Genomic DNA, 17,958 nt, shown 5'->3' with positions numbered 1-17,958 from the left:
ACTGAATTAATGTTGTGACACAATGAAGAATAACTCAAAACCACAGGAGAACTTTACCTGTTGTTTTAATGGGGTTTTTGAGATAACACACACATGTTTACAGCCCTGTTTGTGCAGCTTTGGGATTGTTTGAATGGATCAAGAGCCTCAACTCAAAAAAGGACCACTGTTTAAGGCAGATACATTTATTAGTTGTTGTTTTTTTTTAAGTAAAGTATCTGTGTAAACTTTTTAGTTGCTTTGGTTTATTTGTTGGTGACAGATCAAACCAACAGGTGGCACTGTCCTCCCATGTGTTAGTGTTGGTTAATACATGAGGGGCAAGAAAATGGTACACCTAGTTACCCAATTGCCGCCACCAAGGCAAGAGCTGAGACTGAGGTATGTTTGCTTGTCTTTAGCAACGTAGTCACAAAAACTGCCTGCTTGAAAGCAAATTTTACAACTACAAGTGCACAGAGATGATGGTTAACATATTACAAACTGTCAAGAGTCATGTTAGCGATAATTAATGGAAGACCCTGTTCTTCTAGCCTGTGTGTAGAGTCTGAATGGAGCTTATGAGCACAAGCAGGGCGAGTGCTTCTCCTCTCACGCACACAAAACATTCTGTACTTGAAAAGGTCAGAGGTCACATAGTCAGAATAAGACAGGTCCTTGTTTTGATGCTTTGAAAATGCACAACCACACGCACACACACAAATGCACCAAACACAACAACACACACACACAAAGCCTCTATCCATGCAAGTCCATGGCAGTAATGTCAGTTTAACTGTGAGGACTCGTAAGAAGGAGAAGGAATACTGAGATTTGTCCTTTTTTTGTTGCGTGTCACGGTGCTGAGATCATGACTCATCGGAGGTGTGTCCTGATCCCTGGTGGTTTGGGGTTCACTGTAAAAGAACAAGGAGGAAGAAAAACAGAGCTCAGCAGATGAGACTACAGTGCTGAGAAAAGAAAAGCTGAGGAGTAGTAACTTTGCTTTGTGGCTACCACTGTTTTCTTTGCTGGGGTAGATCCGTGGGAAAGGCTTGAATTCATCGGGTGGGGGTAAGTCTTCTACAGGGTGGAACTGGAACTTTGATTCAAAGTCATCCGCTGGAGTAAAGAAGATGCAGATTAGAAGTTTCTACCCTTTTTAAAAAAAAAACAATGTCCTTCTGCTGAGCAGCAAAAAGTAACTTTCAAAGTTTACATAAAAGTTATACATTTGAACAATAAAAATCCTTTTAAAATCTTACCTAAGCTCTGAAGATGTCCATTCCTGAGACTGGATGGGGGCATGGGAGGAGGTGGAGGAGGAGGAATGCGGGTGGACAACTCTGTGGTGGGGGAACGGGTGGGGGGAGCAGGAGGAGGAGCCAGTCGACCCACACCTGTTAATAAGTGGGCATCAGAAGAAAAAGAACATTTAAAATAAAAACAAAAAATATACATTTTATGGAATTTTGATTCAGCCTGGATGACCTCTGATTTCCTGCTTCTAAATATAGAAACTAAGGTTATTGTACTTTGCCGTATAAATCTTAGAAATATAATGTTGAACCGGATGCTTACTCTGAATGGCATTATCTTGGCCTCCAGTAACACTGTGAGGAATCTTGGATTTGTTTTTGACCAGGATATGTCCTTCATTGCGCGTATTAAACAAATACGTAGGACTGCTTAGTTCCATTTATAAAATATCTCTAGAATTAAAAATATCCTGTCTCAGAGTGATGCTGAAAAACTAGTTAATGCATTTAAAACTTCTAGGCTGGACTACTGTAATTCATTATTATCAGGCTGTCCTAAAACTCCCTGAAAAGCCTCCAGCTGAACAAGAGTATTGAAAGCAACAAGAAAGTGAGAGTATATTTCTCCTATACTGGTTTCTCTTTACTGGCTCCCCTGTTACACCCAGAATCAGATTTAAAATCATTCTCCTCACATACAAGGTCTCGAATAATCAGGCCCCATCATATCTTAAATCTCGTCTGAAGACTCACCCTTTCAGTTTGGCTTTTAAACCCAGTATAGAATGGTAATTTCATTTGGATTTCATTGCCTTTTTATATTGTTACTGTTATTTCAACTTGTATTTTATTTTTAGCATTTATGTTTTTATTGTTTTAGTTCTGTTCAGCACTTTGGTCAGTGCTCACTGTTTTTAAAGCGCTTTTTAAATAAAGTTGGCTTGGCTTAAAGACCTCATAATACCGTATCACCCCAACAGAGCACTTCACTCTCAGACTGCGGGCTTACTTGTGGTTTGTTTGGTATTTAAAAGTCGAATGGGAGCGGAAGAGCCTTCAGCTTTCAGACCCTTCGTCTGTGGAATCAGCTTTCAGTTTGGATTCAGGAGACAGACACCCTCTCTACTTTTAAGATTAGGCTTAGAACTTTCCTTTTTGATAAAGCTTTTAGGGCTGGATCAGCAGTCCTAACACCTGTTTTTCTTTCCACTCACAATGTGTTTATACACCCCTCTGCATGTAATCATTAGTTATCATTAATCTCTGGCTCTCTTCCACACCATGTCTTTGTAACATCCTCCTCCCCTCACTCCCAACTACTCACGGCAGATGGCTGTCCCTCCCTGAGCCTGGTTCTGCCAGAAGTTTCTTCCTTTTGAAAGTGAGTTTTTCCTTCCCACTGTTGCCAGTTGTTCATAAGGGCTCATCTAATTATTGAGATTGTCTCTGTTTTCTCTGTATTATTGTATTGCTCTTTACCTTACAATGTAAAATGCCTGAAGGGAACTGTTGTTGGGATTTGGCGCTATATAAATAAAACTGAATTTAACTGAATTAAATTGCTTTTGAGAAGCTTCGAGTCTGGCCTGTAGACACTGGAGAGGAATAGAGAAAACACTGTGGAAGGATAGACTTCAGAACCTAATCAGCACACCAGCTGTGATATACACTCATTTTTCTGCACAAAGATAAACCGGGTGTCACCAATTTTCCTATTTTCATTTTATGCTGGTTAACTGCCTATAAATGCTTAAGGTTGGTTTTTTACAAGATAAAAACATCTTAAAGTATAACATTGTGTAACAGAGCTTCTTCAGCTAGTAAATATCAACTTTCTACTCTACACTGTGGCATCTATGTATGGGATCAATCATGTAAATGTTCTCAAAAAAGGCTAATAATACTATAATAGGTCTATCTCACCCTGTCAGAACTGTTACCATCAGGTAGACAGTACTGAACAAGTAAAACAAGCAGAAACAGACTGAATAACAGCTTTTATCCCAGTTCTATACAGGCATTAGATGCTGCAATGGCCACACGTGTTTTGTGCAAGAAGGGGTTGTGAGAATGGAGGAAGGCTGCTTTTGACTTTTGTATTTACTTTTATCTCTTATACAGTTTTATGTCGTTTTTATGATGTGAGTGATCTTTGCACTGTTGAGATTGAGGCTAATTATGCTGTACTTGTTGCATGTAATAGTGGCAATAAAGATATTCTAATCTACATGGATGGGTTTAAACCTGTCTTCTTTCTTATGGCAAAAAGGGCTTGACTCCTCTGGTACAAAAAGATACCAGATTCTATTGAACTTTGACCCTCTCCAAAAAATGACGCCACTACTTACCTGATTTATCTCAGTAGAAACTTCCTAATGAGTTAATTACCTTAACCATTATGTAATCCACATTTAGAGTAAAGTATGGCTAGGTATGATTTAGGATAAGATATTGTCCCTTGGTCTCTCAGTCAGGTCCTCCACCTCAAACATCATGTCCAGTTTTAAAAAGCACATAGCAATGGTGAAACTGCTCTTGAAGCTTGGGGCTTCACAACAACCCTTCGCTAACCAGTCGGTGAGGTCACAGTAGCTACTTCCATCTTTTACAACTATTATTGGGAACTTTCTTAGGCCACACCCTTAGCTGAACTTGTTTTCTGATCTCTAAAACATTGCTTCAGCGCAATCGTTTTCTTTCAGATTTTCTTTTAATTTTCCTTCTTTTTATATCATCACCATTAATATATCGAGTCAGCTCCATTTACATGACTGAATCATTTCTCGCATAAAGACAGAATTCAAAAGATTTTCCAAAGGCATGAAGCAGTGGTTTAAACTTTTTATCTTTCATACAGACTTTATCCGTTTCAATTATGGAAAAAACATGTAACAGGCAACAGGTTTATATTTATAAACACAAGTGGCATTAAAGAAGCATTTTTACATCCTGTTGTCCACCTACCTGCACTCCTGGGTATAGCTGGTGGCCGTCGCGTGGGAGCGTTGCAAGGGTATGAGGGAGGCAGAGAGCGCATTGCTGGGGAAGGCACTGGAGCCACTTTGGGTGGTGGTGGAGGTAGGGTAGACGGGCAGCTTGGAGTAATGGAAGGTGGCAGAGAGGGAGGCGGAGGTGGGGGAGGCGGTCCCAGGGGGCTGTCCCGAAGAACAGGGAACCTTGAAGTTTCAGAGTAGACTGCAGATGAAGGCGGAGAGTAGAAGTACCCCGAAGAATGGTCCCCTGGGATAGTTGACAGAGGCTGGACAGTTGGAGGCGGTGGTGGAGGAGGAGGAGCAGGAGGAGGAGAGGGCTGGGAGACAGATGAGTGTTGCGAGTGCTGGATGGAGAGCCACATGGGCTTGGTAGTCTGGGATGGAGGTGGAGGTGGAGGGCAGGAGGGGAGAGGGGGAGGCTTGTTACCTGGCCGGTCCTGGAAGGCCTGAGGCGGGGGAGGTGGGGGAGGAGCAGAGGGAGGGGCAGGTGGAAGGGGAGTGGAAGGAGGGAAAGGTGGCGGGTGCATGCTGCTGTGAGAGGGGGAGGGAGGAGCAGAGGCCGAGGGGGCGAGTTGGCGGTGGACGGAGGTTTGGATCTCCGCTTTCCTGTCGGGTTCAGGGAAGCTGCTGGAGTCGGCCGATGAAGGAGGGTTCCACAGAGGCTTCAGAGAGACTGATGAGCTCGATCGAGACACTTAAACAGAACAAACACACCCAAGAGGAGCCATTTGAAAGGGAAAAAATGTTATTGTGACTACTGACAAATCATAAATATATCTATGAGCAAGAATATGACATTTTGCACCAACCTCTGGTTTTGCCTGCTAGGTCTCTTTGTCCTGTAGGCCTGAGAGTGGGGAACCCTCCAGCAAATAGCCCACTCAATGATGGCCCCACGGGTGCCATGCCACCCGATGAGGCCTGAGAAGTGCCAGCATTTCCAGATAAATCTCCTGTGCTAGCCTTGGAATCTGGGGAACGCCATGTGCACATGTTAGTAATGAAATAACAGCAGTGCAAAGGCATGAAAGCTTAATAAATCATGTGGTCAATCACAATATTTGGTCTAATATCATTATAAATGTATTCACTACATAACATTGTATATCTTATAAGCTCATGAGTTTTGTCCCAACAAGAGCTTGTTTTTAGTGCTGGAAAAAACCTAATGAAGCTAACATCAAAAACTCAAACATGTGCAACTTTCACACCACCACACTTACCTAACCTCCCAATATTATTAGCCCCCTGAGAAAATGACCACTGCTGTGCAATGATGTGCTTTAACTTTGTAATGCTCAAAGCTTTTAAAAATCAAGTTAAAACTGAAGCTTCCAATTTATGTAAATTGGAAGCTTCAGTGAGGGGCTGAGCTGTCGCTTGATTAAAGCATCATGCCAAAATCAAAAACAAATCAGTTTAGACTTAAGAAAGAATTGCTGATGCTTACAAAACAGGAGATGAATATACAAAGTTATCACCACCATTCCCAGTGTCAAGAAGTCCAGTGAGTGCTATGTATCATTAAAAACTTCAAAGAGAGCCGCACAGTACAGAACAAGTCTGGCAGAGGTAAGAAGCAAAAGATCTCAAAGAATCTGATACTGATGAATGACTGTATTCAGAAACTGTCAGACTGTCTCACGGAAGATATTCACTAGAACCCTGCACAGGAATAGAGTCTGAGGTTACAGAACAAGAAAAACTCAACTTTTGCAAAAGAAACACCTTCAGGCCAGACTGGAGTAGGCCAAGTACAATCTGGAGAAAGATTTTGTAAACTGGAAACATGTCCTTTAGTCAGATGAGATTAAACCAGAGCTCTGCTTACTCTGCTTAAGTTTGGAGAAAGAAGGGAGAGACGTACAACCCAAGAACAGGGTTCCCAAAGTGAAACACTGCGGTGTGGGTATTATGTTGTCGGGACCCTTCAGTGCATCTAGGAATCTCGCCAAGGTGGAAGGAATCATGAAGAAATAAGAATGTGTGAAGATCTTGTAGAAAACCTCAAGCAGTCAGTAGCAAACCTGGAAGAACCTCCAGAAGACCAAAGTCAACATTACTGACTGACTTGAAATCTACTGATAATATGTGGGTTGAACTGAAGACCCTGGTAGTTTTTCTTTTTGTAAAACTATTTTTTGTGCAAAGTCAAATAAGATAAGCATCCAAAAAATAAAACTACAATGTTTAGAAAAGCTATGTTAAAATCCCTTGCTCTGTTTAAAATGACTTGGAAATTAAAAATTTCAGAGGGTCCTAATGATCTTGTCTTAATCTATACACATAAAGGAATTAGTTACTGATTACTTTTTTCAAGTAACTTGACCAACACTGCACACAGCACGCACGCATATCTGTTTCACAGTCTTTAGTGATATTGCACAGGGTGTGTTGAGTGGTGACAGTGCACAGTGTTTTTGCCTTTTCTATTGTGTCAGTGTATATAATACCATCTGTCTGTTCTTCCGGCGTCTTAATCAGCTATAGGGCATTCCTTCCTGAAGCGTGCACTGGCCTTGTGAGTTCAAATATAGCACAAAGACACCAAACATCCCCCAGTCTTCTCCCCTTCTTTGTCCTTCACTTTAATATGTCGAGTGTTTCACGAGAACACATCACACTGGCATATTTCAAACTACAGACACACACTATATGAAGCACCCATTCACCTACGAGAGTGGCTGAGTGGGCGCTACTGTGATGTAAGGATGTAACATTTAGAGAAAACAAACTGAGTGTGTCTGTATATGTGCAGGCTATAGGATGGTCATGTTGTGGGACCTACTATTGACGACGGGGGCGCTGCGGTCGTTGACCTGCGTGACTTTCTTGAGCTTGGTTCCTTTCTGGATGTCTGCCAGCAGGGCATTCCTTCCACCACCTCCTCCTCCTCCGCTAAACTGGACCTTGGGAGGATCTAATGGACACTGAAGAAAAACAGAACAAAAAAGAAGTAAGAGTGGAGAGGATCACTTTTTTGTTTATGCAGACAGACGTTACTGCTGTATCCAGAATCTACTGAGCCATGTCTTTGCCCTGTTCGCTGGCTGCAGCAGCTCATTTAACAAGAGGACACTATGAGCCTGCTGGGGTAACGTAACACTCTTTTGCCACTGACAGCCTGCTGTCTGGGTTGTGTGTGTCTAAGTCAGTGTGTGTGTGTGTATACTAGCTCAATTAATAATGCAAATGAGCTCCAGATGGTCGATGATCAGCAAGAAGAACACAATGAGTGTTTGCAATTGCATAAGAGAGTTGCTGGAAGAATCTTATACCTGTGGCAGGGCAGCACTGGGTGGCGGTGGGGGTGGCGGGGCTGCTGGTGGAGGCGGAGGGGGAGGTGGGGGAACCGGCATGCCTCGGCCTCAAATACCTGGAGAAGACAAAGCGCACTCTATTGCAGGAAACCCTGTATGCAGTGCTTCGAGGTTTTTTATTTGCTCCGCGTCAGAAGAAGCTACTGTGTACTGGGTGCATTCGATGACCTGTCACCCTCTTCCCCTGAACAGGAAGAGCTTTCACCACCATACAGCACAAAACAGGAAACAGCAAAGCGCTCCATCCTCTCCAGAGAAATCTGACACATCTCCTCCTTTTCCCACAATGCCCCATGGCAGATTACTTCAGGCTAGAACAATGGAGAGTGTTGTGTGAACAGTAATGGACCCCTACCCTTTATTCGAGTCAGTGTCCAAAGGCATTTACTGCAGTAACTGTATGGAACTTCATGGAAAAGAAATTAAGGAAAGTCCAGAGGAAACAACAACAGTGTCCCAACACACTATTCTATTCTTTTATGTTTCAGGTTGTACTGAGTGTAACTGTGCAAAGAAAGCTTTTAAGAGCTACTGGTTCAGTAATCAAAGCCCCGCTAAATGTCCACTACAACAGCGTTCCAGGAAACAGCTTGCGTACAGAGTAATGTCACATGTTTCAGCTTCTACAGCTAGTAAATGGTCCACAGTGACAGTCGCTGACATGTCCACCCACCATCTTGACATCATGCATTTTTGATAAGCTGTCTTCCTCGGCTGACCGGCTGAAAACAGCCTGAGGTTTGTGCACAAACCTCAGGCTGTGGAATTTGCACATTCTCCTCTTTAGCAATTTAATAAAGCACACAACAGAACCTGTTTTTGTTGAACACATCTCTCTTGTCGTCTGGGGGAAGAGAACTAAGCACAATTACTCAAGTACACTATTTCAGTCCAAATTTAAACTTGTGTACTTTATTTGATGGTTTTATTCAGTTACAAGTTCCCCTACACTTTCAATACATTGATCTTCAAATGGCGTAATTAATTTTTGGATTGGTTTGGGAACATTTGCTTACTTCTTATTCCATTTAAAGCCTTGTTGTATTAGACAGGAGAAGCTGGAAACACAACTGTTTTCCGACATCAGGATAGTTTCACTTGTTGGAAATAGTTTTCAAACATGTAAACATATGATGACATCATAATATGGTTCTTTATTGTGGATTAAACAACTAAGCAGCACAGAAAGTATATTGAAATTACCTGAACTGTTAAGCTTTAGTGCCATAAAATGCTTAAGTTATCCAAAGACAAGAGATATTAAAAGCACTGTCAATAAACATAAGTGCACAATAAGTGCTTTTAATTAAGTAATTTTATGGCTAGCAAATACCTTTACTTGAATATGTTTTTGTAATGGAAGTAACGGATCTGAATCATGCTACTGGTATTCTGTCTGTGTGCAGTTCATGCTTTCCCTCTTTGCAAGTGGCAGGCTGTCCTCCGTTGCTATTTCTATCTTCATAACTGTGTCAAGCAGCCTCAGTGACACTGCCAGTTTAGCTCTCTAAAGGGGGGAAGCTGGACACCGGTCAGCTGAGGTCTTCCAGAACAGGTGGGGAAGTAAGTGAGGTGAGTACACCTCTCACAGCAGTTGTTGCTTTTCTTTGTACCTCAAGTATGAGCTTAATCTTCCCCAGAAAGAAGATCTGATATGACAGCTGCTGCAGCCAAAAAAAAGATGGATCACACTTTTTATTTTCTAGTAATTTATTTCCATATTTTATAATCGTTACAAAAATCCCAACCAATTTGTGATACGTCTTCACAAAGAATGGCTGATTTTGCAAACCCAGCCCAAGAATAACAGCCAGGATTAGCACAACACAGTGGTTTTAAGTAATGTCCATGTATGTTTTATTTATTTATATTTTTATATTATTCATTCATTAATTTATTATTATTATTATTCATTCATTATTGCCCATTTTTGTAATGCAAAATGTATCTGAAAGGACATTTAAAAAAGGGTGGGTACACTTGATGCTCCATGCCTGTGTAGGGAGCTCGAATAAATCCAATTCATCTGCTATAAACATTTCTATTTGGACCTGCATTTTTAAACATTTCATTACAAACTTCTGTGAGAATAAAAACATTAAACCGTTACATGCAAAAGTGCACTCGTTAAGAAATCGCCCTACCTTCAGAAAATGTCAGAACTTCACCTGTTTGCAGAGAGAACTTCAGTGTGGTCCGTTAGCGCAGTGCCCTCTGCATAGCGGGACACTTGTGAGAAAGTTTCCAGGTTATATTTAGTCAAATGAGGACACTTCGTATCACACGCCTGGGTTGTGGTGCTCTTGCAGATATCTTAAAAAGTTCCACAAACTTTATTTTGCTTAATTTTTGAGTTTATAGCGGAGACGCTGACGACACTGCAGCACAACAGCCCTGGCTGTTTTCGGTTTATTCTCTTGGGAGCGCAGCGTCGGGGGCGCACAGAGTAAAGCCACACCTCACTGCTCCACAGTCAACGACACAGAGACACACAGAGAGAGAGAGAGAGAGAAACAGGATCAGTGTCGTTGGCTTCGTCCGTGCTGAAGGAGCCAAAAGACTTTCCCTCTTATTGAGTTACACCAGTGGAAGGAGACAAGCATTGTGTATCCACGACTGTGGGTTCTGACTGCGCGGTAAAGACGTCTGAAGTAAATTCTTTGCCCCCTACAAAACTACAGTTTGTTTTTTCTAAGTATATCTTCCTCCTGTTCATTGCAGTTTGTTGCTGTATGACAGTCTACTGGCGGTACATTATTGCCCCTTGTGTTGAAGATATGGTATTACAAGTCGGTCTTATTCATTTGTGCACGCACAACTTCACACTTACACGTTTAACTGTTGCACTTTAGCAGCTATGAGACAGCCGACAATAAATATGGTGTCATTGTAAAAAGTATATCAATTATAACCTTTGACATGCACTGTGCACACACACAGATACACACCTTAAACAGTGACAGAAGAATGCCGCGACACTGGCATACTCCTCCTTTTAACTACCTGTGACTCACACCTGGGCTTAACATCTACTACCTGCTTTATTTAATTAGCTGTAATTCCTTGTGAGTGCTTTTTTTAGACATTGTGATGAGAACACACAAGGTTGTCACTCTCAACACAGCTGCCAAATTTACTGACATGTTTTTAGGTGGGGTGTTTTTTGCTTTACTCCATCTTCAGATTTTCTTATTTATTTCCTTATTTGGTGTTATTGTTGTTGTTATTGATGGGCTTTGCTGTGTTAAAGTTGTTTTTAATGGGGACAAAGAAGCAAACTTTGCACTGCGTGGGTTAATCCATCAACAAATGGGGATTCGTCAAGCACACAGACACACACCAATCAGCTGTAGCAGATGTCAGATTTATTTCTCATATTTTGCCTTCATGTAAAACTATTCAGAGGCCATCCAAAAGCAGAGAAGTCTTAAAAAGAAATTAACATCACTTCCTTGTCCTCATTTCATCTGCCTGGATATTTCAGCAGTGATGGCTTTGCTAAAGGTTTTGTGCAATATGTCAATTTGAATCCTTCATTGAAGTATTTTATGCATTTTGCTGACAAGTTTTGCGCATCTGATTAAGCACTGCTAACAAACCATTTTTTTCTCTCTCTGTTTTCTTCACACACACACACACATAAAGGAACCATTTACACCTTCATAAACACCTTTATAGCCCTTATAAAAAGCACTGTAAAATTATTGTTACACATATCCTTCATTATTAGGTTTATATTATTAGATATTATTTTCTATTAATCTTATTACAGAAAAAATGTAAACATTTTATGAGCAGTTCCTTCCTGAAACACATATGGAGCACTGAAAGGAGAAAGGGCATTCCTGTTTTCTAAGTGTAATATTGCTGACACTGTTTTTTTGGCTTTCTGGCAAAGTGCATCAACAAATGTCTAAAATCATCCTTTTTTTCCAGTATTGGGCTAAAACTTGAATGCTCATCGTCTTCATTATCACCAACATATAAAAAAAGAAGAAAAAAAAGAAAAATCAGCAGAATTCCTGGCATGCTTCATGAGAGTGAAACATCTTCATAGACCTTGATTTCTTCTTCTCCTCCGTCTTCAAGCATCTCTGTAAAGCAGTCTTTGATCGCCCAGCTTTTTACTCCTTGCTGTCACCGTGCGTCCTCTCTCCCAGACGTCACGTTCTCTTTCTCTTTCTGCTCTATTGGAATAGTTGTACGGATCTTCTTCTTTTCTTTGAATCGGCCTGAGCGCGATATATTCATGTTCCTGCGACAAGTCTGCTCATTGAAGACCGAGTCCAGTCGGGAGTCGTCGAAGGTTTCATCGCTGAGCAGGCTGGAGCTGTTGTTGGACACCGGCTGGGAGGCCTTGGAGGCTGCAGGAGAGGATTTTGCCCAAGGGTCAAAGTTCACATCAAAGGCTTGATCCTTGGGGGCCTTTTTCTTTGGCAGGAATGCCTTCCACCATGGGGTCCTCTCTGTCATCTTTGACTAAAGGGATGCAGTGACCTGTAAAGAGGAACGCAACCCATCAATAATTTTTAAGATTTTATCATCTTTTACAGTATTTGTCCTTTAATATAATCCAATTTGAGGGGCCAGTTTGTCATTCTTTTATCATATATATATATATATATATATATATATATATATATATATATATATATATATATATATATATATATATATATATAGTTGGTTTAGTATTCATGCTGTTCTACAGCCTTATGTCCACTCATAATTACTACAAGTGTAATTTCTGTTTTAATGTCTTAAATTACACTTTACCTAAATGTTTGCCTATCTACATATATTTTAGATGAGTGAGAGGTGTCTTGCCAACTAATCCTATGAATAACCAGTGTAACCATATTTAGCGTCGCTGTAAAACTGGTTTAATGAGTCTGAGAGTAGAAGTGCAAACCCAAACCGAGATTCACAGGCGATCAATACGCAAAAAGGACTCAGAAACACTTATCCTACCTGTGTTGCAAGAGGTGGCGTGGACAGTTAAAACGACCCTAATAAAAGTGTCAGCGTCGGGCTTTTAATCGTGACGAGCTATCTATAAACAACAATCGGTGTCCTCTTCTTTACTGGCGCAACACCTGGAACAGCAGTGACAACAGTCCTTCAAAGGTTCGTAGACGTATCCATCTTACGCACGAGCCAAGTACTCTGTCTCCTTAAACTTCCCAGCAACAAAACCTTTTCTTTCTTTTATGTTGCTCTTATCAAACAACTCCGCTCTACTCCTCAGCAGTTCTTGATAAAAGAAAACAAATGAAGTGACAGACTAATAAGGAGCGGCTTACACTTAACCAGCAGGTTTCCGCCTCCGAAACTTTGATGAAGAAACACCTGTCCTCCATCCTGATTGGATTGGACCCTTTGCGCTTGTCACGTGAACACGGTTCAGGTGAATACATTGGGATGGTAGGCGGGGCGTGTCGTTGCACGGCAACACGACCCACGGGATCGTACAGCCTCCTCAGTAACAAAAAAAAAAAAGAAAAAAAGAAGAAGATTCCTTTGTCAAAGCGGCCCAACCCTAAGCCAGAGAGCCAAATTACGTTTCAGTGTTTGGACGTCCTGTTTTTTAGGCTCTCGCCTGTCGTGCAAAGGAGAAGAATGAGGTAGTGAAACGTTTATTCAACGAGTTAATAGCGCAATTAATACCCGTCGTGGCTGGATTGCTGCTCGGTAGCGTTCAGTTCAACCGCATGGATTTAAATTATAGCCTGAGTTAAAAATCATTACATTTCAGGTGTCTATTGACGTCATTTTACTGCTCTAAACGTGCGCTAGTGCTGCTGTAAATTCAAATTTAATGGGAACAGTTTGGCTCTCCGCCAGATTCATTCAGTTTCATCCACCGAGGCACTCTCATGTGTTCCTTCCGGGTACATTTGCTTGTCCCTGCATTGTAGTTTGTCTCTGGAGTCTGTCACTAAGGCTCAATGTGTTATAATGTTACAGTTTTATTACTATTTCATTATTATTATTCATTAGAGGCTCAGCCTTTGACTTCACCTGTTATATACATGTATACATACATACACACGCACACACACACACATACATACATACATACATACATATATACATATATATATATATATATATATATATATATATATATATATATATATATATATATATATATATAAGTTTAAATAAATTGAACCCTGTTTGATGATGTTTCAGATCATCAAACAAATTTAAATATTAGAAAAAGATAAGAGGTAAACATAAAATGCAGTTTCCAACTGAAAGTGTTTGTTATTAAGGGGGCAAAAAATTCCAACCTACATCACCCTTTAAAAAGAAGTGATTGTCCCCTAACCCTAATAACTGGTTGGACCACCCTTAGCAGCAACAACTGCAATCAAGCATTTGCAATAGCTCGCTTCGAGTCTTTTACAGTACTGTGGAGGACTTTTGGCCCATTCTTCTTTGCAGAATTGTTGTAGCAACATTGGAGGGTTTTTGAGCATGAACCGCCGTTTTGTTTTGGATCGCTGTCCTGCTGCAGAACCCAAATGCGCTTCAGCTTGAGGTCACAAACAGATGTCTGGACATTCTCTTTCAGGATGTTTTGGTAGACAGCAGAATTCATGGTTCCAGTTACAAAATCAAGTCTTGCTGGTCCTAAGGCAGCAAAACAGCCCCAGAAGATCACACTACCACATTTTGATGTTGGTGTGATGTTCCTTTTCTGAAATGCTGTGTTACTTTTACGCCAGATGCAACAGGACTTAAACTGTCCAAATAGTTCAACCTTGTATCGTCAGAATATTTTCCCAGGGTATTTTCTTGGAAGTCATCAAGATGTTTTCTAGCAAAACTGAGATGAACCTTTGTGTTCCTTTTGCTCAGCAGTGGTTAATCGTCTTGGAACTGGGGCCATTTTAGCCCAGTCTCTTTCTTATGGTGGAGTCATGAACGCTTACCTTAACTGAGGCAATTAGGGCCTGCAATTTTTGCACTCATGACTGTGCACAGGTGCCCCGTCCAGCACATATCAGCAGAATGCAAGATGCAAGCTAGGACACTCAAGTGCCTGGGATAGTATACGGGAAGATCTGTGAGGCTAAGACTAGAAGTCTTTCAAGTCCCGATGGGATGAGGACAGCAGTCCTGTCCTGTGGGACTTTGAATTTAAGACTGACAAGGAGGTCCTGGCCAAGAAGCAGAAGACATTAGATGTGATAGATGAAGTACCACAGGCTGGAATAACAACTGGAGCAAAAGTGAAAGGTAAAGTCCAAAGTGGCTGATACGCAGATAGGTAGGCAGATACATAAATGTAAATTCAATGATTTTATTTTTCTATTTTATTTTCAGTATGAACACCAAGATCCAATTTGCCTTTTAACCCTTGCTAATTAGGGAAATTGCATCACCTCTTTGCTGCGCTTATGAAAGCAGTTTCTCTGACCATGGAATCCCACAATGGTTTCTGTGTGGCTTGCTGTCAACAGGGAATACCCAGTCTGAGCTGAGAAACACAGAAACAGAGATAGAAAGAATATCAGGGAATCCTTTCTATCTCCCTCCTCCGAAACACAGGTGAAAGTTGTTGCTATGGCAACGGGAAACTGTTTGCAGTTCCTCTTTGTCTCTCTCTTTCTGTTTCAGTCAGTGTCCTGCATAACTGGGAGACTCCCTCTCCTCCTCTCCCGTCTGGGCCGAAACTCTCTAGAGTTATTTCCTCTTTCCGGTGCGAACAGAAAGCTGGTTGTGTTTGTACTTTGTTGTTCCTGTGCTCAAACAGAGGTAACCGTGAATCCTTAACCGACCATCATTTATGCATTTTCACCCAAGTAAACAATACCATTTTTTACAGTACAATTTTTTTTTGCAACCTTGCACGTAAACATTTTTGTCTTAAATAAACTGATTGATAATGAACTGGCCTTTAAAACAGAAACACGATGCCTTCAAGTGTCATGTTTTGGCATTCCACTTGCTTTCGTGAAGCCATTTCTCACATTTGTGAAGCTGTTTTTTTGCCATTTTTGCCATGTGTGCCATATTTCAACTTAGAACTGCATCACATTATGCTATTATATTATATCTTCTCCCAGTCTTTTCTTCCAGCTTTCTCTCCTATATCGCTTCATCTGTTCTCCTCTCCCCTAATGCTGCAAGCAGCCTTGCTGAGAGTTGATATTTAACTTCAGCCCCACCAGATAAAGAAAGCACCCATGCAGTTATTTTGAGAGGAAGATCTACAAAATAAAGATTAGCTTCCAATCCCAAGAACACTGAACTGATTATTCAGGGTGAAAATACAGAGGAAGAGCATTTGTCCCTTGAAACAGTAAAGCATGTGGAGAATGTGAGTAGAAAACTTGAAGTTGCAACACACTGAAACAATGACCTTTATTGCAGGTGTTCCCTCCATTTGTATCTGTTTCTGTGTGGTTTGACTGTGTGCCATTAGAAACATAATAAATCAACACTTTTTTCTCACAGCCACACAGTCACAAGTATGCAGCAGCCATGCAGAGGAAATGAACACTTTTAGTCACTTTAGGGAGGTAATGTTTTAAAATACAAATAATTATTATATATTTGTGCTCTGTCAGGTATAAAAAATCATTTTTAAATGACTTTGAATGGAATTTAATCTAGTAAATGTGTACACTTGGGACTTGAATTTGAGTGCTCTTTTACTTTTTCCACTGGCAGGAAGTCATATATTGTCAGCAACATAGTATAACGTCCTAAACCTATATATAGATGTCATGACTCTTTAGTAGGTTATGACAGATTAAGACACAATGAGTTTACCATTAGGTTACAAGCCCATAAATAAACATTGACTCACATGCACACACAGTTCGACTTACGTGTGCCCATCTGCGCTCGTGTTTCCATACGCGATGACGTTGGTGCGTTTGCATCACACCTTATGCGTATGAGTGAAATTTGATAAACCTGAAAATCTTTTTTGAGTACTGAACAACTGGTTGAACCAAGGTGTGCTAGCCATGGGAAAGAGAGCAGGAAGGCAGCCAGTTAGACTGGTAGAGTCAGATAGAGAAAAAAAAAAGAAAAAGCAGCAGAGGAAGTGAGAGGTTACTGTATCTAAGGATAGTAATGATGTAAACAGAGGTCTGTCTGCAGACAACATGAACCCCTCTGAGCCCTAAAACCACAGGCCACCTCAGTGACAAATTCTGAATCACAGCCTAAAGACTATAGAGGTGAAATACCACTAAGAACTGGACCAACAAAAATAGTAACAGTTGTTTGTTACTTTGGGTGGAGTTTGGATTTGCATTGTATCTTTTTAATTAAACAGTTTGCATTCCTGGGATGTTTTCAGTCAATGTTTTTGGAACTATGAGTAAAGCAGCGAGAAACTCACCATAGCTTCACCTGTGATTGCTGACGTTATGAGAACGTCCAAGAATGCAGAAAGGAATCCAACAGCTCTCGGCCAATTTTCTTTCTATTTAATGTGTTTCTTTTCGTGAATGCAGATACACGCACATGAACCTAGAACTGCACCTACCCATGGTAACTTTGCACTGGCTTTGAAATGGTTGACCTTAATGTACAACACTGCTACATGTCAGATCTTAAAATTGCCTAATTCCAGTTGCCTTTATCTTTAGATCTTTCCATTATTTTTCTGATGATACAATACCTCCTGGCAATGGCTAAACAATCCTGAGATTCATAAATAGCACCAGAGAGTAATCAACAGACCACAATGTATTCTCTCTAAGGTGTTAGTAAAGGTATAAAATGTCACACAATGTTTTCAAACTGCAGTTATTATAACCGATTGTGCAGCCATTAATTCACTGAAGGACAGGCAGTAATGCAATGCACTTGCATTTATACAGTGCTTTAATCTCTTACTCACCACTCAAAGACTTTAGACTACAAGTCATATGTTTTTCACTTTCATACAGTGCTTTATCTACCTCGCATCCATGGCCAGTTTTGAATTGCCAATCAACTGAACGTGTCCAGGACTGTGGGAGCAAGCCAGGAAACCCACGCAGGGACAACATGCAAACTTCGAACCAGGAAACTGCTTGGTGCCAGGCAGCATTGCTAACCAATGACAAAACCAGCATTCGGTTGAATTTCTGACTGATCTACATTATTGTACAAAAGTCTTGAACCAACCAGCATTATCTCTGCTGTGTGGAGTGTGGTCATGTTGGAATCCATTACAATGTGGCTTATATCTGCCAAGGTCTTTACATTTTATTTACTGATTTTTTTGGTGGAAAATTATAATGGAAAGCCTTATAACTTGCAACGTATGATTCATACAAGGGTGGTGTGTCTGTGTCAAGCTGTAGAAAGTAACATAGGATTTCACGTAGGATGGTATTTAAAATACTGTGTCACAGTTGACCTCTGACCTGTCGCTCAGAGTCAAATTGAGCG

The 17,958-nt window shown here is 40.9% G+C and overlaps 2 protein-coding genes across 4 annotated transcripts; both read right to left on the bottom strand.

Moving 5' to 3' along the window:
* Nucleotides 1-49: 49 nt before the first annotated feature.
* Nucleotides 50-10,071, bottom strand: wipf3 (WAS/WASL interacting protein family member 3). Of its 3 annotated transcripts, none has more exons than XM_026156461.1 (8): nucleotides 9,696-10,071; nucleotides 7,510-7,607; nucleotides 7,020-7,161; nucleotides 5,041-5,202; nucleotides 4,203-4,925; nucleotides 1,245-1,379; nucleotides 1,000-1,101; nucleotides 50-896 (listed from the first exon to the last, which is right to left on the bottom strand). In XM_026156461.1, exons 2-8 carry the CDS (start codon nucleotides 7,588-7,590, stop codon nucleotides 856-858), a joined length of 1,386 nt encoding a protein of 461 aa, XP_026012246.1. In that variant the 5' UTR covers nucleotides 7,591-7,607; nucleotides 9,696-10,071; the 3' UTR covers nucleotides 50-855. The 3 variants fall into 3 exon arrangements, with proteins under 3 accessions (XP_026012246.1, XP_026012244.1, XP_026012245.1); XM_026156459.1 differs by having other exon boundaries at nucleotides 997-1,101; nucleotides 9,696-10,067; XM_026156460.1 differs by having other exon boundaries at nucleotides 997-1,101; nucleotides 9,720-10,067.
* A 1,617-nt stretch (nucleotides 10,072-11,688) lies between these two features.
* On the bottom strand, nucleotides 11,689-12,024 carry LOC113015254 (proline-rich protein 15-like). The gene has a single exon (XM_026157201.1). It carries the CDS (start codon nucleotides 12,022-12,024, stop codon nucleotides 11,689-11,691), a length of 336 nt encoding a protein of 111 aa, XP_026012986.1.
* Between the last annotated feature and the right edge of the window lie 5,934 nt (nucleotides 12,025-17,958).

Source organism: Astatotilapia calliptera, chromosome 22 (genome assembly GCF_900246225.1).
Source record: "Astatotilapia calliptera chromosome 22, fAstCal1.2, whole genome shotgun sequence".
Taxonomy (NCBI): domain Eukaryota; kingdom Metazoa; phylum Chordata; class Actinopteri; order Cichliformes; family Cichlidae; genus Astatotilapia; species Astatotilapia calliptera.
Note: the sequence above shows the minus strand (reverse complement) of the source record. Positions and strands in the feature narration are given on the sequence as shown.

Bases quoted from the DNA above. Each gene is read 5' to 3' on its own strand.
- LOC113015254 (XM_026157201.1), bottom strand. From the start codon at position 12,024: ATGACAGAGAGGACCCCATGGTGGAAGGCATTCCTGCCAAAGAAAAAG.
- wipf3 (XM_026156459.1), bottom strand. From the start codon at position 7,590: ATGCCGGTTCCCCCACCTCCCCCTCCGCCTCCACCAGCAGCCCCGCCA. The intron at 7,162-7,509 runs GTATAAGATTCT...GTTTTTCTTCAG, and splicing joins CCAGTGCTGCCCTGCCACAG to TGTCCATTAGATCCTCCCAA. The intron at 5,203-7,019 runs GTAGGTCCCACA...GGCGTTCCCCAG, and splicing joins CAGCGCCCCCGTCGTCAATA to ATTCCAAGGCTAGCACAGGA.